The following is a 25,996-nucleotide window of genomic DNA, read 5'->3' on the forward strand; positions in this document are numbered from 1 at the left end:
CCTTACATGTCTATAATAGAAGGGCTGACAATACAACATGTGCAAATCTTATGGGCGAGTTGAGTCTTTGGAGTTGAACCATTTTCGTGGACTCTTTTTGTGGTTATGACGTGTTTCCATTGTGTCTCTGTTTCTCCTGAGAAGGCCACAATAATCTCAGATTTGCACGGCATCGGACACACCCTTTTCTGTAGGTGTGCTGACGTCATCATATCAACAAGCGTCAAGGATGTGGCTTTCCGAGACAATCTCCGAATTCCTCTTTACGTACCTCATAATAGAGGGAGTATTCTATATTCTGTACTTTATCTGTATGACATAATTGTAAGCCTTTTAATGTTATTAAAGCTCCCTATCTTACTGTGTAGTTCCCAACAGTACAAATGCGGCATACTAGTAATGCTGTTTTAGTTGCTGTAGTGTGTCATAGTTATCTTATTTGCACGGCACAGTGCATTGACGTCTGTTGAATTTTCACTTCAGTAATTATAAAAAGACCCAGTCCAAATTCCTTTAAGATCGGCAGATCTCTAGCATTTCTGTTACTCACCATACCCGTCTTTATTGGATGAAATAGGAAATTGTTTTCTCGGTATTAGTACTGTAACATTGATTTGAATGGCAGTGCGCAACAGCAGGTGATTTGCCCATCCATCTGTTGCGTCAGTCGGCACGTTCCAACCGCACGGTATCACGACAAGGGCCCATCTGTCTCCGTCTTAGCTTCAGTAAGATTCCTTCACTCGGTAAAGACGTTCTACCATCCCGCATGTCATGTCTACAGTAATATCATTTGTTCTTCACTATTCATCGCGCGGCCTATAAATTCCTCCCATCACCTGGCCTTCTGGGTCCTCCGCAATTGTCTTTTTAAATATCATGCAGCAAAGGAGGGCCCGCCCTGCCGATTCATCGATCATTCAACTGAATAGCCAATATATCAGTACTGTTGTTAACCTTCAGGAGGCATTAAGATGAAAGAATTAGTGTCGACTGGTCTTCACAAAAGGCTGGGCAGGCATGCAACATGGCTTTATTTCTTGCCTTCTTGTTGTCGTCCATAGTTTCAACACAGATCAATGCCAAAACTTGAAACGACGTCATAATATTGTATTTTACTTTGGCTCAAATCTCCCATTCTTTCCACAAGTGAATGATTCATACAAGGAATATCATTGAACTATTGTAACAATCTTCCTTTTTTGTAAAGTAATAGAAGTACTTAGCCAAGGTTGCAGATAGGACGGTAAAATCTTGGTTGGGAAGCGGTTCAATGCGTCGATAGCGCTACCACATTTATCACGTGCTGTAGTCTATGGCTTAAGACTCGGGGGCTTAGTGAAGAGACACCAGACACAGTTATGGAGTAAGAGACAGAGTGTGGTTTATAGACGTCCGTCTGTTTTACTAAATCTGCCGTCAGTACAGAGATGGCAAATAGTCGGTCTGGAGACAGACACATACATTATTAACAACGGAGAGATCAACTCTCCCTCCTCCTGTCAGGGCACGGGGACCGACCAGTAACATTCAGGGAAGGGTTCCGACCACATGACGTCACAATGGAGATGCCAGTCCTTTTGCCGCATGCTAAACACATTTCGAGTGGCACACACGCCTTCGGTAGATACGGAGTCTTGACATAGAAGTTTATATTGCATATATCAAACTACGTTGGAAGAGCCCTAACGTGCATTCAATTTCAAGTACGTGGGAATGGCATTCCATTGTGATATCATAGCATCGACAAATCCACCAATAGTCGTGATGTGAATCACTCTGCTTCAATTATCGAGATTGGAGACGGTTGTATCGGAAAAACAAAGAGAAATCAGACGGAAAAAGATTAAAGTATAGAAGTAGGAGTCGAAACACATGAATTGAGCATAATCCTTTGGTTCAATTAATTTTACAGATAAATATTTACAGATGAGAAACTCAACTGAAAGGTTTTGTAAAAACATGTTTATCTTTTGCATTAAAAATGTTGGTACATAGAATTTGTTACAAAAAGATAGCGGTGAGTCCCTTGCCTGGCCTCTTGATGATTGCGAAGATAATGACAAAGTCGGTCCCCGTGGACTTCTCCCTTCAATCACAGAGATTTGCTATTCTATGTATCACCGCACATGTAGGTACAGTTGATTAAAATAGTGAATGGCTTGGTACTGTGTCGTAGAGATAGGAAGACTGGGTCGGAGGCTAGCTCCTGTTGCTATACAGAACTTATAAATCATTGTCAAACATCCATCATTTACAGTCTATCGTATCGTGTCGTATAAATAATAATATTATCATCACTGGATTGCACAGAAACTCCACTGATACGTCACAGAATTGCACAAATGTTCACATGGTATCTGACACACAGATGAAATGATTGTAGCGGTCTTCCTTGTAATGAAAGACATGGCAGCGCGAAGAGGGGTGAGCTCTATGGTGTTAGGAACGGCGTTGATTTGAAGGAGGTGGGCGTGCGAAGCCCTCCCACCATCCGAATCAATAGCAGAATGAACGTTACGACCTCTTTCAATCAATTAGAGCACATGAATTTTGCATGCCGTGCGTGCCAAGAAGAGAAAGGGCGTTATTAACATTTCCCTTCACACGGCTTGACATAGTCCACAAGCGCGAGAGCTATCACCCCTCCCCGCTGCTACCTGTTAGATCACAGACTACCTGTTACACACCTAGTCGCCGCTCGACTTTTTGATAAACGCCGTGCTTTGCCGTATCTGCAGCATCGCATCACGGCGCATTGCACTCTCCCGGCCTGAGTCATACAAAAACGTCATCTTTGATTGCTATTTATGGTCCCTAGGACGAGCGGCGTGCAGGCTGAAGACGATTTAAAGCTGCAGGCATCAACATGTTGCATTTTCTTTTGACTCCGAGTTTTACATCGCAAGCCGCGATTCAGTCCAAAATAACATCAATGTAACACAGGTCCCCACATCAGGGCTAACACTGTAACACTCCTCCTTTCGGCAAATGTGCTATAGAATAGATTAGAGAGGTAATAGAATAAATTAGAAAATCTAACATTAGACCCCGTATTTCCCTGCTGACGGCTGTTGCATGTGTAATCAAGTAGAGCCCGTCTCGCTGGGTACAAGTCATTGTACTGTAGCGTCCTCGTGCTTTGTTCTAAGCTGCATGAAACAGAGAGGAATCGGTCCTAAGTATATCTAACATTGTAAGCAATTGTAACACACCAACATGACTATATACAACGTTTCCCATTACTATTATCCTTGCACTACAAAATTTGCTATTGGATTATTTTCGGACGCCATCTTGACAGGGTAATGGGAGACATTAATCTAGAATTCGCCAGTTATTACCCCGCCGAATCCCCCGGCCCGTAACACTGTCTTTGTTCGCTCCCGAATCGAAACCTGTAGCTGCGGGGCCCACTGGTTGCAATCATGAAAGTACAGCCAGGTTTGCTCGTACACCAGGGTCTAACAGGTCAAAACAGACCAAGCCCTTATTGGCCATGCATGCACATGGCCCACTTTTGGTCCCAACCCCACGATAGATTTTTCTATTCCTAGTTTGTAGGAAGAACGAGATTTCTGTCGGGAATAGATAGTATATACATGAATATATGTGTGTGTGAGTGGAAGTGAACGGACGTTTTGTATTTCCTCTTAATGCTACTGTTGCTTAAAGCATGCAGATTCGTAATGCTTGTTGAGGTACGACTTGAGTGCGAAGGATTTGTTGCAGCGCTTACACTTGTACTGCTTGAAGGCGGAGTGAGTCTGCATGTGCGCCCGCAGGTTGGAACGGTCGGCGAAGGCCTTGCCGCAGTGGGCGCAGCCGAAGGGCTTCTCTCCGGTGTGTGAGCGCATGTGGCCCTGCAGGAGCCACGGACGGGAGAAGGCCTTGTTGCAGATATCGCACTTGTGCGAGAGTTGATGCGTCAGCACGTGCATGGACAGTGCCGGCATGGACACGTACACCTTCCCGCACGTCGGACACGTCTTGGCCAGCTTAGAGTCCAGCGGTCGGTGCGTCTGCTTGTGGCGCGAAAGGTTGGACGACGTCGCGTACTGTTTCCCACACTCGTTACACGTGTATCGCTGGGCCCGAGCCGGGGACTCGCCGTTTTTCCTGCGGGACCGTCCGTCCGTAATGTAAAACGCGTCGCACTGGATATATCCCACAGTCTTTGTCGAGTTCTGCTGCACTTTGTTCATGTTCTGTATGTCTTGCATCTCCTGCATGTCCGCCACGCTGGTCTGGTCGTGTATTGTCGGGTAGTTCTGGGGTTTGACGTACTCCTGTGCGGGCGCGTGCGGATGGGACGGCAGCGGGGGCGGAGGGTCATTCGCCGTGGCCCGTATGTCATAGACCATCGTCCCGGTCCCCGTCGCCGTGACGCTCTGCTGACAGTCCACGGCATCCTGCGGGTACACCGGCGGGATGTAGTCGTGGATGTAACCTGCAGAAAAGAGCAAAGGAGGGAATCAGTATGCGGTGTTTACACTAGGTGATTGAGCCCCTAACAGGGGACCAGACTGGAATGAATGGCTGACTACTATGCCTGTTGATGAAGAGGCGGGTACGTCGGGAATTCTTATTCAGGATGATCATCGGCGGACAATGATCGCCATTCTGCCGCGCGAAGCGGAAAATAAACCGACCAGCACAATGGCTTGAATGAGACGGAATAAAGTACTAAGTGAGGGGACTCTGCCTTGGGACAGCGAATGTCTGAACCGTACTCGAAAGGAAGCCAATATTACTTCCGTATACTCTCACAACGGAGCAGTTGCCATTCACTCAAGTGTTTGCGGAATGCATAATGGCTCACGCCAAACATTGGATCTCAAGTACGGTTTGCCACTCAAGAGATTATACCCTCTGTAAACAAATCCATTGCGTATTTTAATCAGCACCGTACTTCAACGCGTGCGGTTGACAAAGCATTTAGCCTACTGGATAAAGAGCGGCGTAACACCGTGGATATACATGCTACAACAGCGGCATCAACAGATGCAATGAATATTACAGGGCGGCGCTGCGTAACCCATTCACTGGTCATTCATCGTTCATTGATAAAATGATGGAGTCAAAGCAAAAATTAACTTCTGCGATGTCATCTCATGCGCAAGAATGAAAAATAAAAACACAATGAATTTCATAACATAGTAAAGTCATCATATAGAAAGCACACCGTTTGTATGAGCAACACAGGCGGAAGGTAGAATTACATGTACAGAGACGCATTCCGCATTCCCGGAAGAACGCGACAAAGGAAAACACTAAAGCACGTACCGTTACTCAGTCGTACGGTGAGGCTCTGTCCGTTCTGCGGTGGTCTGGGCATGCAGGTCTGCGCCATGCCCGGCCCGGGTTGCAGGGCGGCAGCCGGGTAGCTGCACTCCTCCGCCTTGACTTTCTTGACGAGGAACGACCGTGGCATGACTGTTGTGGTTCCTGTGCGAGGCTGGGCCTGCCGAGTTCCGGGTCCGACTAACCACCACCTGAGTGCGAGAGAAATTTATACTGAGCAGCCGCCGCGTAGATCAGGTGTGACTGCAAATGGAAATGCTTAAGTTTAATCCATCAAGGGCCCCTGGAGAGCGGGGTGAAATTAGCAAACAAAAACGTTTAGTTTGTATGAGTTAATTCAAATTTCAAGATGAATTAGGGGAGGGAGCACCCGAGCTGTCATTCCCGTTGCAGTGAGGCGTGGTTTGTGTCAGTCAAGCCTGCGCGACCAGAGGGAGGGGGCGCGGGCAGCTCCAGGGAAGGACAAATAGCGGCTCGCGCCCGTGGCAACACCTCTGGTGCGGCACCGTTATCTCATACTTATGGCACAACAGCCTTCCTCCAATAGGAACCGTGGCCTAGGCATTGACTAATGAATTTGCTCTTTTGTTGTAATTGGACTTATTAGGAATGACTCACGGAGCGTGTGCGCGTTTACACAATAAGCCCGCGGCCCCAAATACCTATCCCCCTCGCTCGATACTTCTTGATAACTAAATTACACCGTTCTGCTACCCGCAGCAACTTTTGTCTACCAGATTGACGGGGACTATTTGCCAGACATTTTCTTCCCTATGGTGCGGTGACTGGACCGTCACAGCCGGCAAGCCGTCCTCTCTTTCCCAGGCCGGTCGGTCAGGTCCTCCGTGCGCGCTGGCATCGCCCTCCCGATCCGGCTCCTATCCTACCCGGAGAATATTCCTTACCCGCCTTGATCAGGCTTGCGCGGGCCGCTCAACCTGTTGGTTGCCGGGACACCTGTTGTTCCAACCCGAGAAGCTCCTCTCCCGGCTAGCGTGACGGTGCTCAACCTCGAACGCGGACTCCAGATAGGGCGGAGTGCTGCATTGTTTCGAGTGACGTGCTTCTTTGTTAGCAACCCTCTTCTGGGACTGCAACAACGTATATTTTCCAGCAGCGGCGCACCAGTTGAATACGAACGTGTGCCCTACCCGCTATCTCAGCGCTTTACAATCGGCGGTGGGCGGCCTCAACCCCATCCATCTCTTCACGTTATTTTCCCAATTTTCCACATGCAAAGTAGGTACAAATAGGGTGGTGGCAAAAACTGTCAGCCGCCAGGACGCACAAGTCGTTCTGGCAGTGTTCGTGCAAACGGGAAACGCTGGGTCGTTGGGATACAATATTGCCTATCGATTTTCGAAGGCTTGGAGAGCTCCTCTTCCCTGTACAAGATAAACGAATATGAGGATCGAAATAGAGGGCACCGTCACTGAAATTGGAATTGCCTTGATGCAGTGGGACCCAACTTGCCCACACTACCGTGAACCGATAGCGCGGAAATTTCTCATCTGTTTTACAACGGGAACTTCTCGGAGAGATGAGACAACGGGCATGTGTGCCACACTGACGTACGATATATCTCAAGATCTGCGTGCTTTTACTCGCACAGAAACAGGCCATTTATCAACATCCCCGCACAGACTCACCGCCCATAAAGCGATTGGCATTGACGAAGGTACTTGAGTGGAGCCGGCAGGAATTCCCCACCAGCCCCTCCACAGAACCTGTTGCGGGCAGGCGAACTCGCTGGATCTTCATGCAGCAGGCGAAACTTTAGAGCCCTTCGTGCCATCCGCTGCCAACGGCCAGATTCAGAAGAAGGGGTTCACACGCTTAAAGAATAAAACACCAGCAGTGCGTAGGATTTATCTGGGTGGAATCAGAATCACTGTTTTGTTGAATTTTGCAGATTAGGTTATGTTTTCCAAAGGTAAAGCGTAATGAAGAGGGCATTATTCAGCGATCGCACTTTTGATCGATGGAAGAAACGTTCACCAGTTTACCAAACCCTCGGCTTTGAAAGATTCAACGGTTATGTTAGATGATTGGATGGTCTGAGGAAGGCTACAGAAAAGAGATTAAGTGTCTTTAACGTCATCTTATGTACTATTGAATTTCCACTTTCCCTGGACATTTTTTGCATCATTGACGATAAATCGGCGGCTCCACTCCTGCATGTACCGTACGGGGGCGTCGTTTGCTCTTGCCATCTGTCAGTCGTGATGGGCCGAACCACTGACGGGGGCCGGGGAGACATGTCCCACCGGCTGGCCGCAGGACATGCCCCGTGTGCACTGTTTACTAACATATGGGTTCAGTCAACACCACTTGACACTCTCGACTTCACAATAGGATCTCCGTACATCTGTACAAATTGTCCCCGTAAACGTTGTGACGGATTCGCGCACAACGGCCACTTACTGCGAACAAAGTCCGATAATACGCAGTTTGTAGTAGATCTATCCAGGGGCAATAATTACACTATTGACGTATCGCGCGAAGGATCCCCTTTGTTTAAAGGTCTCTATTGAAAGCACGGCGGAGTCTGCGAACACAGGTTTCCCGGGGATGTCTTTTCGTGTTTACACGAGAAGGATTTGGGAACAATAGGCGTTTTCATGGCGTGTGACTGGGCGGAACAATGGGGCCACGTGAGGATGGTTTTTCTGAAGTGCGACATTTTAACAGATCGATATCATCGCGTTAGTCTGACTTTAAGACACTAAGGTCATAATGCCGCCAACGCATCGAGTTTTCCGTTGAAGAAACACTTCTTTCAGCACCAAGGTCAAGGAAGGTCTCACTGAACGGCTGGCTGCGCGGACTCGCAATTGAGTCCATTTTTGTGGTTCCCCTTTGGGCAAGTTGTGAAGTTCTCTTCGCCTCGGTGACTGAGCATTCGTCTGATTGCCTCGATAACGTTAGTGTTGGCTCTAAAACCAAGTACGAAAAGACGTGCTTTGTTTGAAGTAGTTGCCTCACACTGTTTAAGCAATTATTCCAGCCGACAGCTATTGGCTGAGGGGTGCGGGTCCGTACACCTGCGTCAGAGGGCGGTTATCTCTGACGTAGAGAAGCACCATCTTTTTGACAGGTCGAACCAAAACAGAGAGCCACCACAGATGATTACCTAACACAGCATTCTTTCTACTCTTGAGACAGTGACATTTCGTCTGTGGTACTGATGCCCGGTAATACTACAGATTACGGGTCTAACCTTTGACGGTGCCAGGGACTCTATCAGTTTTATGTTCCACGACTATGACGCAGTTGACGGCAGCTTCTAAGCTCTTTTGCGTTGCTAACAAGGATTATTGATTACCAATCTGTCATTCATGATACCTGGTCAAATATAGCGAAACAATGGCACGAGTAATATTTCTTCTTTTTTAGCGGCCTTAAATCAGAACTCCAAAATCCTGTTTCTTCTTATACGCTTAAACATTTATTACATAGAACAAGAGGAATGTATAAGAACTGGAGAGGGAAACTGTTCATTAATAAGTTTGTTTGTACAAAACCCGCCCATCTCATTGTTCTATTTCTATCATTCATTATGAAGAGGCCAAAAAGCAGGATGTCCTTTTTGTTCCATCACGATCAAGAGGTAATGTTTGTGTAAGCTTCTTTCCTTAAACCTCACTATCCATCTCCTGTCGAAGTGCTCCTTTTCTGCGCGGTAAGCAGTGCGGCTAGGATTAGCCAAAAGAGCGTATTTCCGGCTCACGTGCCAAGTTCGCCCGCCGTAGCTCCTCTCCCTTCCCCGGTAACCTATAATTGCAACTTGTGCTCAATTTAACCTACGCGGATCTCTTAAACCCAGGCAAGGCCAGACAGTTGCTTGTTTCCGGCGCTCTATCTCCCTCCTTAAAAATAGCTCAGTATCTCTAACCCTAGTGCTTAGTGGTAACTGCACTTACCTTTGTAAGATATTGGCGTCTGACAAGGTTCCTCCGAACACCTGCGTCGCACACTGCCAAGAATGCCGATGCGGGCAAAATTTCAATGGGGGAGAGAAGCGAGGTCGCACCGCCCGTGTGTTCCTCTGAGTACGGCTCCTGTCTACCGGGGTGTCCAGGTGAAGTGCACACGGCAGGGGACTGACGGGTTTGTGTTTGGAAACAACTGACGGGATGTTTTTATACACGCATTGGACACTCCTGGGAATTACCCATCACACGGCCGCACTACAATGAAAGGGCCGCTGCTCCACTACACAGATAGGTCTATTAGGGAGTTAGAATTCACAGAGGGACCTCAGTATAATCTGAATGGGAAATATCTTCCCGAATCCAACCATTACTGCCTCTCTGTATCAAATTCAATTACCTAAAGCCCAATCTCTGCGATACGTGGACTAATCCTTAGGTCCTCTCCAGCATTACCGCTGTCTTCTACGAGTCCACAAAAACATAGCAATTAATATTTCATTTCCCCTGAAAACCCATGGCCGCTAATTGTAAAGTTAAAGCACGAAAATTACGCTCCCCTTGCAGCAATGGTCTATTCTGGTCGTTTACCACTCTTAAGTACATTTTCTTGTTACGTCCTTACTGCCGGTGCTTCCAAAGATAACGGAATCGCTAAAGTGATTTAAATTTCCACGAATCGTTACTGGAAGAGGCCTTTGGCTCTCGGCAAATTGCTTAACAACATTACTACGCCGGTGCGCAGTTCCGTTTGAAAGTCTCCCATTGTAAAAACATTTCCTGAAGACTTGGCGAAACGGAGAAATTGGCGGACTGATGCACATTTTCACGAGTCATTAGTAGAGGCACTGTAGCTTCAAGCAACAGTGATACATGAAGTTGGGGATTTTCGTCGCTAATGTAGCAGTCAGCGGATATGCCACTTTTTGATGTATTCAGCAATTCTGGACCAACTCCACGGCTTGTTCCATTCTAGCCTCCGTTGAAGTCTCCCTCCAGCTGTTTCCTTTTAAATTACCGTTTTCTTATTATATTTTTATTCTCCTACTATGGCCCGTAATAAAAAATGTAATGAAAAGCGTAAACTTAGAAAACAGCCGAAGGAAATCTGAAAAACGATTCCTTTCAGTAGAGCTGAGTGAAACTACCTAGGCCAGGTATGCACAATAGAGACATTTCGGTAACAAAAAGCGTTTACAACAACAAAAAAGTTTGCATTGACTAAAACACACATGAAACAGCCTTTTGTTCATCATCGGAGTACTTAAAATTGTTACCTTTTCATGACACAAGAAACAGGGTTCAAAGAAACCTTTGTCAAAAGTCATTATTTGAAGCAAGGGATTGCCATTGACATTATGGACCAATCACACTTCTTTTTATGTCATGAACACTACAAGGAGGGCCCAATATGTTAATATGGTTAAATTAGCCATTAAGGGCTTCCATGTATACAAAATACTTGCAACAACATTTTTTTCGATATGGCATTGTTAGACATAGTGGTTATATGAAAAGAAGAGAATACATTGCTTGTATACACGATATAAAGAATATATGAAAATTGCTTTTAAATCACCATGGCAAGAATTTAAGAATTTGACTAAATCACAGATCTTTTCCAAACAAAGGGAAACATAAACCATAGAGGTTTCGAAGGAAAAATGTATAGAATCTAATAGTATTGCAGTCGGTATGATATTCTTCAAGCACACTCTTTTCAAGTCATCACAAATAAAATCAGAGCAAAAGACAATTGAGTGTAGGGTGGCCATTCGATGCTGGCCGTTTTATTGACTACATGTACATACATCAGTATAAAAGTTAACACAGAGTAATTAGGTTCCTCTACAGGTAAAACAGTGGCTACAGGCAGACATAACTTCTACAATGGGGTGCTACAAAACACAATGGGGCAAATTGGACATCATCCTACAACAACAATGAACCCACCAAAGCTTAATTGACTACTGGAAGTAAGGAAACAAAAACCTCATCTGACAGTCCCTAATGAATGGAGAATCTGCCCTCCGCACTACAAAGGCTAAAGACAACAAAAGAGGGAAAGTTACAAAGCCCCCCTGTGGAGAGAGACAGAGGAGGGTGGGTGGGCAGTTGGACATGGGCTGCAGCCTGCTGTGCGGTGCTCCCTCAAGGTCAGCCTGCCCCCCCTCTCCGCTGTGGTATCAGCTGCTAGCTCCAGACTCCTAATACACCATCAGATCTGTAACTACCCAGGCCGGCTAGGGGCAGATGGTCACATGTAGATGAAATTGAATCTGAAATGAGGGAACAGACCAAGTTAGGCAGCTGTACAGCACATGGGAGGTCAGCTTCTACAGGAATAAACCAATAAAGGAAAAAAAGTAGTTTTCTAGTAGAAAATGTTATTGTGTATAGTTTATAGCATCAACATTAGTGCATGCCTCTGTTCATGATGCTTTATGGCCAAAAAGTGCCTAAAATAAATATAAAACTGAATGATGCTTAAAGTAAAGCTGATCAGCACTTACTTCTAACTATCACAAGTTTAAGGAGCATCCAGTAATAAGGAATTTATGAATATACCTCTGTAGCATTAGGAGCATTCACTTCATATGCAATAATGACTTCACTCAATACACTATTATATAATTAGATACTATAGTATGATGTTGAAATTATGTCTTTTTTGTTATTTCAAACAGCAATGTGGATGTCATCAAGTGACAACAAAACTTTTAGCCAAAAGTTTTTCGCTAAAGTGTTTTATGTCCCACAACATGCCCTTTGACCCGGTGTCCTCTATGGTCATTTTCTGTCCTCAAGGTCAGACTGGTTTACTGGTTACCAGCGAGGCTTAATGCCTCCTGTTACAGCCTGCCCAGCGGGAACCCTAAACATAGAGCCGTTCCAGTTCCAGTCAAGGTTACTTAGAGGTAGCCACAAGCTGCAGGCTTACGGCTAGCCACAGGCAACAGACCAAGGAGGATCCGATCCGCTTTCCCGGATTACGGACACTAAATTGCGTGTCCTGTTGCTAGCTCCACATTTTCCTCACTAGCCTGCGCACAGCGGAGTGCCATTACGACTCCGACATTGACAAAGTGGTTTGGGAAGACGGCCACATCGGGGAAACGACGGTCGGACATCTGGGTACAAGCCACCGAGCCCTGTCGGGGGGCTATCACCGCAGCACCGCCGGGATTTCACATACTTGCATATTGATAACTCTGAGCCGGGCACATCTGGGCACCAGAGCCTCGGTCTGTATGTTCCCCCTCGGCTGACATTAAGTTAAGATGAATCTTGATACGCTCTCTGAGCATTGGTAGAGTTGTCATGCCATGAAATATACATCATTAGGCCCGTATCATATGACAACCCACGGCAGTATCACAAGTTTCCATCTACAAACTTTCATATAAGATTCTGGACGTGATACATAATGCTTCTCCGGCCTATATGATGTGTACCCATGTGTCCAACAATAAACATGGGAATTTTCCTGGTTCCACATTGTGGCAGAAGGTAATTAGCCACATAAAAGCCATGATTGCAGGGATGATAAACCTGGTTGGAGATTAGTTCTGACAAGCGGCATACATGGGAAAAATCCCTAATTGCGTTTGCTCTGATTCCATCCTTATGAAAATGTCATACGGCACCCAACTGAACAATTGCATTGCTGGGCTCTTGTCTTGTTTATCGACGAGTCGTAACCACGCAAATTAGACAGCAAACGTAAATTTTCAATGTCAATAAACCCTCAAGACACAGGTGCATGGATGTCATACATTTGTATTCACAAATGGGACTCAATCATAAAAGATGACCTTTCTCTGCATACCAATTACATCCTTCTGGAGTGACCGTTTCTATAAAATGTTACAAAGAAACAAGCTTTATTCAAAACATTTTGTGACCATCTACTATTAAACTTAAGAACAACTTCAGAGTCAACTTTCACTACAAGTTTTACAGTGCTTAAGAAGTTTTCTTCAAACTTCTACTAACGTTTAAAATTTTACCATTTACTTGACACAACAAAACAATTCTACCCATAAAACTAAGTACATTGTTCTAGTGCAGTAGTTGCTGAAAAAGATAAGTGTAACTAATGCTCATCTTTGATATAAATAACTTAATAAGTCAGCTGTAGAGGATTTCTTTGATATTGATAACAAAAGGAATCGTATTAGCAAATCATGGCACATTTCCAGGAACTAAAGCCCGTAAGTTGACTGTTACACAGGAAGTTTTCAAAGTCCCAGGTGACATTGGCGATAGTGAACTTTCTCTTATTGATGAGTCTCAGCATTGGATTCAAATGCTAGTGAGTCCCAGGGCTGCGGCAGGCAGGAGGCCTGTGATTACTGGCTATGTGATGGATGAAGCAGCCCTGGTGCTTGTCAAACCATGTCCAATACTCAACGGCAAAGTCCTTCTTGGTACAGATCGATACATTAGAGCGACCAGAGAAGTTTTGTGAAATTGTCCATGGGACCCATTTTTGTTAAGAGTGCTCCTTAGCATCAGAAGCAGTGACAACCATGACAATACGGTAACTACAATAGGGTAGCTGTAAGACTATATAGAGTAGCTATTGATACGTCGATGTAGGTAGTAAGATACACCAAAAAGTAGTTACTCAAGCAACTGGATATGGTTTTAGAAACGGTCAGACAATTCATAGTTAGAGTATAAAAGACCTGTTTCTTCCAGATCACTTCAGTGTCACTGAACGAAAACGGGTGGGTTCCAGTTGAAACGTCTGACCGTTTCCAAAACCATATCCACTACTTTTTGGAGTAGATATTGAGACTTTCATCTATAATCAGAACTACAGCTAAGTAGCAATCACAAAATTGGCAAGAAAGTACAATAAAACAAGCTTCATTCTCAAGTTTTAAAAGTTATTAATATGGTTAGTTAATCTCATTCATGATGTTACACATGCACAAACCAATCTTCACACCGGGTTACATTCACTGAAGTCACACAATGCTGAGTTTAGATGACAAAGTGTTGGGAAGCTTTTCATGATGGCTGGAAAACACTACAGAGGATGTGGTACTGTTATAGCTTTGAAAGTGTCAAACAAGGGCAACAGCAGTCACTCTGTCTTCTGAGCCATTCACTCTGATAGAACAAAGGGGATCACCTCCACATACCAAATCGTGGGGCCGCATCATGTATGTTTTGAAAGCAGTGTCAATGCAAAACCTCATGGAACTTTCCAAATTTCTGGGATCAGGCATTGAATTTTTCAAGGTGGTTGTGAAAAACACCTCTTATAGATAGATAAATCTGCCACTTAACAAATGATGTATCTTTCTACCTGGTGGATTTTTCATGTTTCAACATTTACAAGAAACTCAAACAAGTTCATGAAGAGGCAAACATTCATGAAAAGTTGCTGGAAACTGTGAAAATCGTTTATGAAACTGGTGAGTTTTACACATGGTGACTACTATGGGTAGTAATAAGAAAACTTCTGACACATTGCAAGCGTTTTTCATGCCACAAAACAAGTGCACGTTCCCCATGCGTTCAACAGAGCAAACGGTCCAGACTCTGTCCTGTTTGTACCTTCAGTTCATGTACTTTAGCTGATACCTGCTGAGGAGCTGGGGCAGGCTGGAAATGATGGGCCCGTAGCCAGGTGCATTGTCGTACAGCTCAAACAGGGGGGCAGCCACCAGCTTGTAGTTCCTGGGCACTGCGAACAGGGCTGGAGGCAAAAAACACAAGAGGAACACACTGTCATCATAGAGTCATCTACAGGTGCATTGTCGTACAGCTCAAACAGGGGGGCAGCCAACAGCTTGTAGTTCCTGGGCACTGCGAACAGGGCTGGAGGGACAAAACACAAGAGGAACACACTGTTAACATAGAACCATCTACAGGTGCATTGTCATACAGCTCAAACAGGGGGGCAGCCAACAGCTTGTAGTTCCTGGGCACTGCGAACAGGGCTGTAGGAACATAACACAAGAGGAACACACTGTTAACATAGAACCATCTACAGGTGCATTGTCATACAGCTCAAACAGGGGGGCAGCCACCAGCTTGTAGTTCCTGGGCACTGCGAACAGGGCTGTAGGAACATAACACAAGAGGAACACACTGTTAACAACAAAGAATCATCTACAGGTGCATTGTCGTACAGCTCAAACAGGGAGGCAGCCAACAGCTTATAGTTCCTGGGCACTGCAAACAGGGCTGTATGAACAAAACAGAAAAAAGCACACTGTTAAGATACTGTTAAGCACACTGTTAAGAGAATCATCTACAGGTGCATTGTCATACAGCTTAAACAGGGGGGCAGCCACCAGCTTGTAGTTCCTGGGCACTGCAAACAGGACCGTAGGGACAAAACACAAGAGAAACACACTGTTAACATAGAATCACCTACTGAAAGTATGGCTTTACGCCTTACAGTCTTGAGAACTTTCATTGTATGTATGGCAACAGGACATACAAACCAGCTCATCTGTCTTCCTGCTACCTACCCCCATATCAAAAAGTGAGTTGGCAGCTACATGTCTACTTAAGTGCACGTAAGGTTAAATGACTGGGGTGAAAGGGCTACTGGATGTTTTAAAGACGTTATAACATTACTAAAATATTCTATGTGGAAGACTTAGCTGCCATAACTGCAGCAAAATTGAGACTAATAAAATAAGAAGGAAATGCACAGAAAACATACACAGTATGTTATTTACAGAGTGTGTAATTGTAATGAAGATCGGTGTAGGTATTGCAAAAAAATGCCTTGTTTAGACGAAAGATCTTGATATCCCACCAGCTTACAGCTAAATATACTCCGATGGTAATGGAGATAGGACCAAAGTATTATTCAGAATAAAAGCAGTGAAACCTGCACTTGATTCTGGTATGCTTTTGCTCAATTCTCCACAGGGGCAAGGTGGATCCTTAAATAAGCTCATTGCTCTCCACTAACAGGGGTCCAATATGTCCCCTCCAAAAGACTGCATGCTGGCCATCATCCATTCTTTATGGCACAGCCATTATGATTGGCAGAACCTCTGATTAGCACAAATTTCCCTCCCAACCTTCATGGCCAACAGGGGAGGTCAGATTGCCACCACTCATCAACAGGACCCAATCAAACTTGTATAACCTCCTCCTGCATTGATTGACCACTGGCTGTCTCTGGACATCAGACACAAGCCTTGGTAATGAACCCGGGGCCATAAAAGTGACAATTTGCCACTTGCCATTATTTGTTACAATATTGGTGCGTGGTCCGGCCTGATGAGCTGATTACTGCGCCACTGTTGATTGCGTACGGACAATCGGATGATTGAGACTGAACAATCTGTATTGTCATGTCCGCGGATGAGAATACAATGTGTGGAAATGAGGACTGATCCCTCGATACATCAAACTTGTTATAACCGCTCCTATCGGCCCAAACCAGTCGATAACCCTTGTCTATATCCATGATATGAAATTTAATTCTAATATCACAAAGCAGCAGTGAGCCCACGATCTATTGACACAATATGCAATCCAGATTCGAGAGAAAGATACAGCCCCCTTGACCTATCTCATTTGGTTACTTTGTATCTTTGGCAGAGGGTGCTACCTACACAAATCAAACTATGTTCTAACTTCAAAATCCTCTGTATCCAATTATTTCCTCATTCAAAACATTGTATTTCATGTTATAGACAATAGAGTCTCTTGACAGAGTTTAAGTTTAGACACTGGCTGAAGTTAACATTGCTCCCTGGAAGTAATGTACACAGGACTGATAAAAGCAATGCTATCCCCAAAAACTCACATTTGACAGGCAAGAGACTCTTCATTAGCTTTCTGTCTCAATGAAAACTTGACCATATTGAGGATCTGAAATATTGTTTGAAATTTGATAACACTAATTTACAATGGATAAAGCCTAGGAATAGAATTTTGTGTCTCCTGTTTAAGTCCTGAAAGAATTAGGGTTAGTAGGTAGGATCGTCTTTTTTTTGTTAATTCTTTTCAGACTGTGGCCCAAACCCAAGGGATACAATAAAGTTTAACAAGTAAAACCCAAATGTATGGGGAAACTTATATTTCCAATGTCAAAATTTTGTGCATAATGGTTGCAAATCTGTGGATACATTTATCCTTCATTCGGACACAATGAGCATGTTTTTTTTATTTGAATAGGAAACACACTGTGGCTCCACTGCCCACCCTAAAGAAGGCTGGGGCTGGCAGGCTTTTCTAGAGTAGGTCAGGAAATGCATAATTTTTCCCTTAGGCCTAAAGTACTGAAAGGGTAGCTCTTTTTTGTTGTTCTGCTTTTTGATTTTCATCAAATTTGTTATATAGCAGCTTTAAACAACCACCTGCATTTCATCTGCATACACATCTTTGGGTGCAATAACTCTTTCAGCACCAAGGCCAGTACCTGCTGTATCAAGTGGTGCTTTCTCAAGCTTCAAAACAAGTTACAGTCTTAATCACTGTTTTCACTTTAAACAATCCTGATTACACTGCAGGAAAGGCACATGAATTACTGCTGGTAGCTGAAACCATGAAATTAAGTACTTCGTAAAGTTACACGCAGTAACAAATATCCAGTCCACAGATTATACCACTTGCTTACTTGGCAATAACTTGAATTGAAGCATTCACTCTCGTAATCCTGGAGAGAAAGTTATAATTTGTGGGCGTGCTTGTACCTCGTATGATAAAAGGTTTATTGATTCAAACGAAAGTGGGCGTATCACACAGGTATACCCATCATGACAAAATCAATAACATTGAAAATACCAGTAATTTTTTTCAAGGTCGACCATCCAGTACTTTCAAACTTTGGATCTCTGTTAGTCTGGCAGGGCATTATTTCCTTCTAAACGAGCAAATGATTATTGATTTTTCCCCTTGGTTTAAGCTTACAAGGGGCTATATTTAGTTGAACACATATTGGAAGACCAAATAGTACCATAAGGACATGATATTAAAAGGCCCTTAAAAGTAAGCGGCCTTAAAACATATGAACAACCAGAGTCTAACACAACTTAACTTGTAAAAATATTTTCCTGTGAGCTCTATGTATCTATACATGAGACATTTATTCAGTTGTTTTTAGCCAGCATGAAGGTATATTGGTTACATGAACCAAGCCTCAACATGCCCACAGTTGAGCAGCGGCAACAAGTTCAGTCCAAGATGTATTTTACAGATGAAGTACTGCCGACAGGGGAAACATAAGACTGACCTTGCGAGATCCAACTATCAGACTGGAATAAAGAGGATCACAGAGTATATCTGTTCCACAGCCGCGAGGAGATAACAATTGTGTTTTCCTGCATCTCGGCTTTCCTCTCTTTAAATTTTCCTCAAACTCGATAGCCCCTGTGATCCCCTTCCATAAACCAACAACGGATAGACATCAGGAGCGATCACGATTTTTGTCCCGTAAGCGAATGCAGCATTACCTGCAGCTACACATCAATGCAGGAATTTGCCAATTGTGCTTTTCATTCAAATCCATTGCACCGAAGGCCACCCAATGGTGTCAGATTTATCTATCTTCAATCCCAAAACCCTATCATGGCGTAATGCTCTCTAAGTACCTGTAAATGTCTTGAGCAGAAAGCGGAATAAGGAGAGGAACATAACGGCACCATAAATGATGATGAATGCCACATTCTTGCCATGCATCCTTGCTAAGATTAATGCGGTCCATTTTTCTTCTTTACCTCCTACGTTTATGTGGAGCATTTTAATGTACCCTGCACATCATTGACGACATACAAAACAACCAATTAAAGGGGGCTTTGATGTGTATGGGGGAAAGTAGTTTTCTCTCGGTAAGTGTTGCGTCCCAACAGGTGGTATGTGCTCTACAAGTTATGCTCCTCAGTCAATGACAATGACATTAGCTCCTGTAATTCTTTTCATGGTGCGCACGGAGGATATGGGTAATGACTGATACTTACTGCAAATTTGAATTGGACGGCAGAGCGAATGCTCCAGCTGTCCTTCCATTATGTTCATAAATTCTTGATGTTCAACAGTGAAATCCAAAGTCTTCCACCATGAAATGGCAGGCCTATGTCGCCGGCCAGATATAAGTACTGCCTGAGTGCATTGCTGTCCAGTCAGTACGTACATGTACGTGTGCTCAAGTCAATTTTGTCCGAGCCACTGAAGAAGTTTCGACTAATCGTTACTAGAAGGCTGTGCTGTTGGGTATGGTGTATCTCTCCCCAGCTTCCACCCTATTACACAAAACCTCGGCTCTCTACCCCCTTTATCTGTTTGAAGTACTGGTAAGAAATCGAGGCCTTGACGCAAATGAGGACAAATATTTCACTTGTCCCATTACGGCCATTTGATCCAATTAGAAATGTCTGCAACACGGTTCTTCCGCAGTCCTGCAGCTAAGATGAGTGTTTCTGACCACTTCAAGAAGGTATAATCACCGGCAATTTCCCTCCAACTCAGGCAGGAGACTGAGCAACATTACTTCCAGTTGATAGCAGCGCCACTGCTTTTCTGTCATGGGCAGAAAGAAATGTTGGGTGAAGATTGGCTGAGGAAATGACTGTGGCAGAAATAGAGGCTCTTGATGTGGTAATGTAGCACCGATCTATGTGGCTCCTGAATGCAAGAGGTAACATAAAGGCAGGGGATAATTGCATGTCACAAGCTCGAAGTGTATTTGAAGTCATCAATAGCTGCTGACAGACTGCACAAACATTAGCTGAAAGAGCCCCAAATCAATAAGGGCGGAGACAACGCCATCTATGATGCCCTTATTTGACAAGTCCAGCAAACAGCCGGGCAATGCTGCAGTCTGTGCATGATTCACATTGTTCTGTAAATCAGACAGAGTTAGACAGACCAGGAGAGGCTATTTTTCTGCACAAAAAGGCTGAGGGATGATTCATTCATGCCTCATCCCAGAGGAGACCATGTGATGTAGTCATGTTTACTTTGGAGGAAAAAAGAGCAGTAGGAAAGGCAGCTTACATGTTCCTATGGAGTGGCAATCGTGTGGACAAGCTAGGTAACATGAATGGTCAAAACTTCATGAGATGTCTTAATTCAGGACACCAGGATTGTTTCATTCTATATCAAAAACTGACCATGTCATCCACACATTGTATACACCTCAGGATATTACATCATCATGACCAATGTGATTAAAGTACATTACTGAGTTATGATGGCCATAATTCAGAAGCCGCAAAGCAGCTTACCAAAAGCTTTGCTCTCATCCCGGCGTAAGCAACATGTGGAGCACATGTCAGATGCATGACCATCGTGCTCTGTGTACAGCGCTTATCAAGGAAACCTACAATAGGAGACTCAGTATCTGTTTCTCTGCCACGCTTCCCAATAATCCAGAGTGAGATTTCCTGATTTTGCTTCTTTCTCTCTGACTGGAAGATGTTAATCTGACCTTCAGGCCATCATACCCTGACAGGCTCCATTGTACCATGCAACATTAAGTGCTTCCAAACTATGTGCGTCAAACGAGGGGGATTTTGTTATGTTCTCAAATTCTGGGCTTATGTTTAATTACTGGGAGAGTATTATATTTCCATCATGCGCCACATTAAGAAGGGCCTGATGGGTTGGGGGCTTTCATGAGCAGCGCAGGTGATTCCAAATGGTGATACCCTTGGATGCCTGTGCTGATAAGTTAACATAATAAGAAATTCCATCAGTAACATGATGACCAGCGTTCCCGCCAGGCATACGTCTTTACGTCTTTGGACGCATTTTTTTCTGGAAAGACGCATTCGGCTCGGCTAAATGCGTCCATAAAAAAATCTGAAAGAAAGGCTGACCCGTACCACCAGTGTACAAAATGTATCTGGAATCTTTAAAAAAATCTGTGTTTATAAGAAGGAATCCTACCTTTACAATTTATACTTCAAATTGTTCACTTTCCGGTCATCCCAGTAGTCTGGGCATGGGTCGGAGCGCGGCACGTTTTACAACTAGCGGACCCATGTGCGACACACCCAGCCACGCGCCAGTCTGAGCTGTCCGTTGCGCAATGTAATTTTTTGTAGTCCGTGACATACATCTGGCAGTCAGCATTCTCTAACACTCGTCTGGAAGAAATCTTATATAGATTTTATATTCTGATTTTAACATGATACTTACTTATCCTCATTTTCACGTATTTGTTAAAGATGTGTGGGTAATACTAGTATTGAGCAAACAAACTGTTCTGTGCGAGTGTTACACATCTCAACAAAAGTTCTCACGCTGTGGGCAGTTGATTGGCAGTCGGTATCTTTGGCAACAGGCCACCGGCACCAAGCAGTCTAGATTGGCCACCAGGTCCAAATCCAATCATCTTAATAACCAATCAGCGTTTGATAAATGTAATGTTGTACTCTGTCATTGGTCACCGGGAAAAAAAACAAAAGTTACGGAGTATTATGCGCACGTGACGTTGTTTTGTGATATTGGTAGCCGACCGTGTCGCCCGGCAAGTTTCTTCCCTAGCTGCTAACAATTTACTATTAAAGTTTCCCCATTTATCCAAGTTAAAAAAGCGGTGCGCGGTAAATAAGTGAAGAATCCAAAACTGTACACTTTATTTGTTATTTGCAAAATTTCTTATGTTTCAAAAAGACAAAATTTGTGGCAGAAAAGGGGCCGCAATATTGTTGTCAAGCGTCGATCGAGTCGGCTGTGCACTGGCACTGGCCTCCGTGGCACATGGCACGGCACGCCCCCCTCCCCAGACGGATCGTCGATCGCAGCGCCCAGCAAGTTGGGACGTCTTTCTGGCTACTGCTTCAAGGCTACACCGGCACTGATCACTACCAAAGAGGCAGCATATCGTCCTCCTTCGAGTAATGTATAACGTTCTTGGTCTATTTAAAAAGAAATCCAGCCAAAGATTTCACGCCGAAAACGGGGTTACCTGAGGTCGCACGCTCGTGGAAAATGACGGCACGGCCTTGTAAAACCCCACCGATACGAAAATTTTGCGTAAAATCATCGGGAAAAATTAAAAAAAAAAACACAAAATGTGCGTGATGGCGTCGTTATTTTATCGTCTCGGAAAACTATTTGATGCGGGAGGGCGCAACATCGATCGCACGACTAGGTAACGTTAGACCTTTTTTTTTTCAATGACGGAAAAAATTGGCAAAATTTTTCCATGGGCTGACGAACTGGCTAGAGCCCTGTTGCGTAGCATCAAAAATTTTCATGTCTGGACAAATTACACCCTGGCCAGATCACGGAAGGCTGATTCCCTGTGCTTATAGTTTTTTTTTCATATAACGTATTTTTGGGGTTCGAGGGGGCGGTCGTCGATTACTGAATAACGGGAGTAAAAGAGGCAACCGACATCCAATCTCAAGCGCATGATTTTCCTCTCAAATTGCAGGAAATTGTGTTTTAGAGGGTTTGAAAATCCAAATTTTCCCGGGGGAGCATGCCCCCGGACCCCCCTAGAAAGCGAGCGCCTGCGGCGCTCGTCTCGCGCCTCCGGCGCTCATTACCCCCCTCCCCAATATTTGGACGCATACTTTCAAGAACCTGGCGGGAACGCTGATGATGACCTTGTCAACTGTCACGCCGTGGTAATCTAGGTGAGTGTTTTGGGGTAAGCAAAGTCTCTCGGCTCCAAATAACACCCCGTGTGTTTGCCACATGAAATGCACTCCGCTGTAAATGCCAGGAATATCCCACCGGCATCCGGCTCCATTTCAGGGCATCTCAGCCAGAACGTCCCCCTGACAAGATGGATCTCGTTTCTCTGGCAACATTTACAGGCCCGCCATGAATAATTCACCGCGGGGATGCCAACAAAGTATGAAACATGAGTGAAATATGATCAGAATGTGCCGGGGATACTGCCTCCATCGGGCAAGCATGACACTCTCGCTTTGATTGAGGACTTTACGAAAAATCATCCCTGCAACAGTTAATAGAAAAAGTCAGCCTAGCATTTGGGTGAGTCGGGCAAGAGGGATTGGGAGGGCTACGCAGAGCTTTAGGCCGTCCTGCTGGCAAATGGTACGGGTATTATAGGCTTCTCCAGCAATAATGGCCATAAATGGAAAAATAAAACACATCCCAATATGCTTCCACTGCACTTTTTATACATTATCCAACTTGCCGGCAACTTTCAATAATAACAATTACCTTATCACAGCAAGATGGAAAGCTGTGTCACACATTTTTTTATCATTTGACATCACTAAACTCTCAAGAAACTTCATTTTGCAGCAGTATCACCTGTGGATTCATCACCGATGGTTGGAAATGTGAGGAAGAAGGCAGAAACTATAGAACATATGGACAGCTGTCCGCCTGCTGATCTCATATGCAGATGCATTACCCAACACTGCTCCCCTGAGACTTCTCTTTTTATAGTCCCAGCAACGAGGGTGTCTGTTCATAGTGTACATTTACTCTGATAGTCAGCGCATATCAGGGGTTCAACACTGCAGATGACCGGGGGTGAGGGCAGGGAATGTCATCTCTATGCAACAGGTGAAACTGGGGAAAAGGCTATGATCAGAAAATCAGATATCCACCGATGAAGAAATATTGCTATGGATCTTCTGCTATTTGGTCCCCCACGGCACGGAACAGTCCAGCAGACTCATTAAGCTGCACTAATGGGTTATTGCACTGCATTGACCCTAGCTTTGCCAAATGTCCCGTATTATGCTGCTCACATCCTTCCTGACGCTCACATGTTCCAATCCTGCTTCGGGATTGGCCGAGAACTCAACTGGATTGACCCCTGACCCCAATCTCATCTGGTGCGCATGCAGGGGTGAAGGTAGGTGCGCGGGCGTCTCTGATATTCTGATTGAATCTTACAAGTTACGACTTGTAGCTCACCATGTTGCTTACCCCCAACAGTGTGCGACCTGTAGCACGGAAAATTAAAACTTACGTGGAGGAGCTTAATGGCATCCTCCTTAACTAACCAAATCAACTCTTACAACCTTTCAATTTCTATTTTATTTCACTGTAGTACAGACCATCCATTTTGAGGGATGGGGAGATTTTCCTTTGGATCTTTGAGTCAATGATACGAGCAGAAGAAAATTACCACTATTACTACTGTACACTAGCCCTTTACTTAATGGAAAAATGGCTTTAGAAAATATTGCCTTATGCCCCGCTACGACAAGCCAAAAAATGTGTATCAAAAATTTTAAGTAAATTTTAGTATGAAAGCTTAAAAAATTCATTGAAAAGAAATTTAAAAATTTTCTTTTGTCTTTAAATGCAAGTGACACATCGATACAAGACCTCGGGGAGAAACTTTACAATGGTTTACAACCCTGGCAATATTGTGTCTGATCAACCATGGTGAATTGGTCACCAAACAAGATTCTAAAAAAAGATTAAGGATTTCTGTAACAAAACACAAACTAAACTACAATCTGCAACCAATCCCATCATTGATATTAGCTGAAACACACACAAGCCAACAGAATTCCTTCGAGGCACACTTGTTTTCTCTGCACGTATGGGACAGATGTCTATGTCCTTGTATGATAGCCACGATGCATCCCTTCGGCCTGATTGGAACCATTCTCTCTATTACTTTTTGGGACATTACCGACAGAAATAAATGACTCTTTAAGAATATAAATGAGACAAAAATTCAATAAACCCGGTGAGGCAGAAATTGCTTCCAGAAACCGAGTTCACCTTTTACCCTCAACACAGTCTGACCTTGCACAGTGATAAAGAGAGCATCCTGTAATACATAGCCTGGCATATTCTCTGTCCTGTCCTTGACAAAGTTTGAGGTAAGGATTTCTTCAATAATCTTGATTGCTCACAAATATTGAGCTAAAAAGATAAGTCTGCTCAAATGGACCAAAGAGACTAGCATCCTCATTAAAAAAAACTACATGTAGCAGTGTTCTGACCTCAATCACAAAGCGTTTATGACTTCATGAGTTAACATTCCGTTGGAAAAAGGTTGGGGAAAAATCCACATCTCGGACTTAATCTACTATGTTTACTGCCTTTGTGCAGAGTGATACAGTGCCTGTTCTATTATTCAAAGCAGGCTGTTACATCCCAAAATCTTTTAAGAAACATCAAATTGTTTTTCAATAAGCATCTGGGATCAGATTGATACACAGTAGAGTGCACCCATAATCATCAGAGAGCTGATCGAATTTACTCCATTTTGGCATGATGGAAGTCAATTGGATTGGAGCATCGATGTTGATAGGAGGGGAGGGGAGGGAAAAGGGAGGGGATAGCACAGAGAAGAGAAGAGAAATGTTGTGTGACCTGTGACGAGTTTGTATTGGGGAGGGAGGGAAGACAGGGCAAGGAACAACATTTGGGTAGAAGTGCGCAAAATTGAAAAGAGTATGGAAATGTGACGAAGACAGGTATCAGCTGGATGAGGGAGAGAGGTAGAAGACAAGGAAGGTAGCTACAGTGGAATATGAGGAAGTACAAAGGTTGAGAAGGAATGTAAGTGTAGATGAGCTGAGCGAAAATAGTGGGAGGATGGACAAGGCTACAGGGTGGCCAACTATGGCAAAGGCTACAGGGTGGCCAACTATCAGAAGAGAGACATCATAGATAGATAGATAGATGGTTTATTGCGCAACAATTGCATCAGTGACAGTGTTTGGCAATGTATATACAACAAAAGGTACAGCAAGAAGTGGTGAGGAAAGTGAAGGGAATTAGATAAAGAGGAAAAAAACTCATGTATACCAGTATATGTTCAGTAGGTATTGGGAGCAAATAAATCAGAAAATTGGATGATACACAATTCATGT

The 25,996-nt window shown here is 44.2% G+C and overlaps 2 protein-coding genes across 8 annotated transcripts in view; both read right to left on the reverse strand.

Moving 5' to 3' along the window:
- Positions 1-1,379: 1,379 nt before the first annotated feature.
- Positions 1,380-10,317, reverse strand: LOC118417777 (transcriptional repressor scratch 1-like). Of its 4 annotated transcripts, XM_035823493.1 has the most exons (4): positions 9,228-10,316; positions 5,287-5,495; positions 3,740-4,450; positions 1,380-3,152 (listed from the first exon to the last, which is right to left on the reverse strand). In XM_035823493.1, exons 2-4 carry the CDS (start codon positions 5,432-5,434, stop codon positions 3,148-3,150), a joined length of 864 nt encoding a protein of 287 aa, XP_035679386.1. In that variant the 5' UTR covers positions 5,435-5,495; positions 9,228-10,316; the 3' UTR covers positions 1,380-3,147. The 4 variants fall into 4 exon arrangements, with proteins under 4 accessions (XP_035679386.1, XP_035679383.1, XP_035679385.1 ...); XM_035823490.1 differs by having other exon boundaries at positions 1,380-4,450; positions 9,228-10,317; XM_035823492.1 differs by lacking the exon at positions 9,228-10,316 and adding an exon at positions 6,210-8,684 and having other exon boundaries at positions 1,380-4,450.
- Positions 10,318-10,992: 675 nt separating this feature from the next.
- The window catches only part of LOC118417325 (cleavage and polyadenylation specificity factor subunit 5), a 42,532-nt gene continuing 27,528 nt past the window's right edge, over positions 10,993-25,996 (reverse strand). Inside the window, exons 6-7 of one of the 4 annotated variants that reach the window (XM_035822854.1) lie at positions 14,835-14,949; positions 10,993-11,515 (exon numbers count right to left, since the gene is read on the reverse strand). In XM_035822854.1, the coding sequence (XP_035678747.1) occupies positions 11,494-11,515; positions 14,835-14,949 (137 nt within the window). In that variant the 3' untranslated portion in view covers positions 10,993-11,493. Of the gene's footprint in view, positions 11,516-14,807; positions 14,950-14,974; positions 15,194-25,996 lie in introns of those variants that run through there. The other 3 variants (XM_035822853.1, XM_035822855.1, XM_035822852.1) reach the window with 3 other exon arrangements.

The sequence above is a fragment of the Branchiostoma floridae genome, chromosome 6 (genome assembly GCF_000003815.2).
Source record: "Branchiostoma floridae strain S238N-H82 chromosome 6, Bfl_VNyyK, whole genome shotgun sequence".
NCBI classification, from domain to species: domain Eukaryota; kingdom Metazoa; phylum Chordata; class Leptocardii; order Amphioxiformes; family Branchiostomatidae; genus Branchiostoma; species Branchiostoma floridae.

What these genes read in the sequence shown, in the direction of transcription:
- LOC118417777 (XM_035823490.1), bottom strand. Translation starts at nt 5,434, where the DNA reads ATGCCACGGTCGTTCCTCGTCAAGAAAGTCAAGGCGGAGGAGTGCAGC. An exon ending in CACCGTACGACTGAGTAACG is followed by an intron (nt 4,451 to 5,286) that starts GTACGTGCTTTA and finishes TCTTTTCTGCAG; the next exon opens with GTTACATCCACGACTACATC.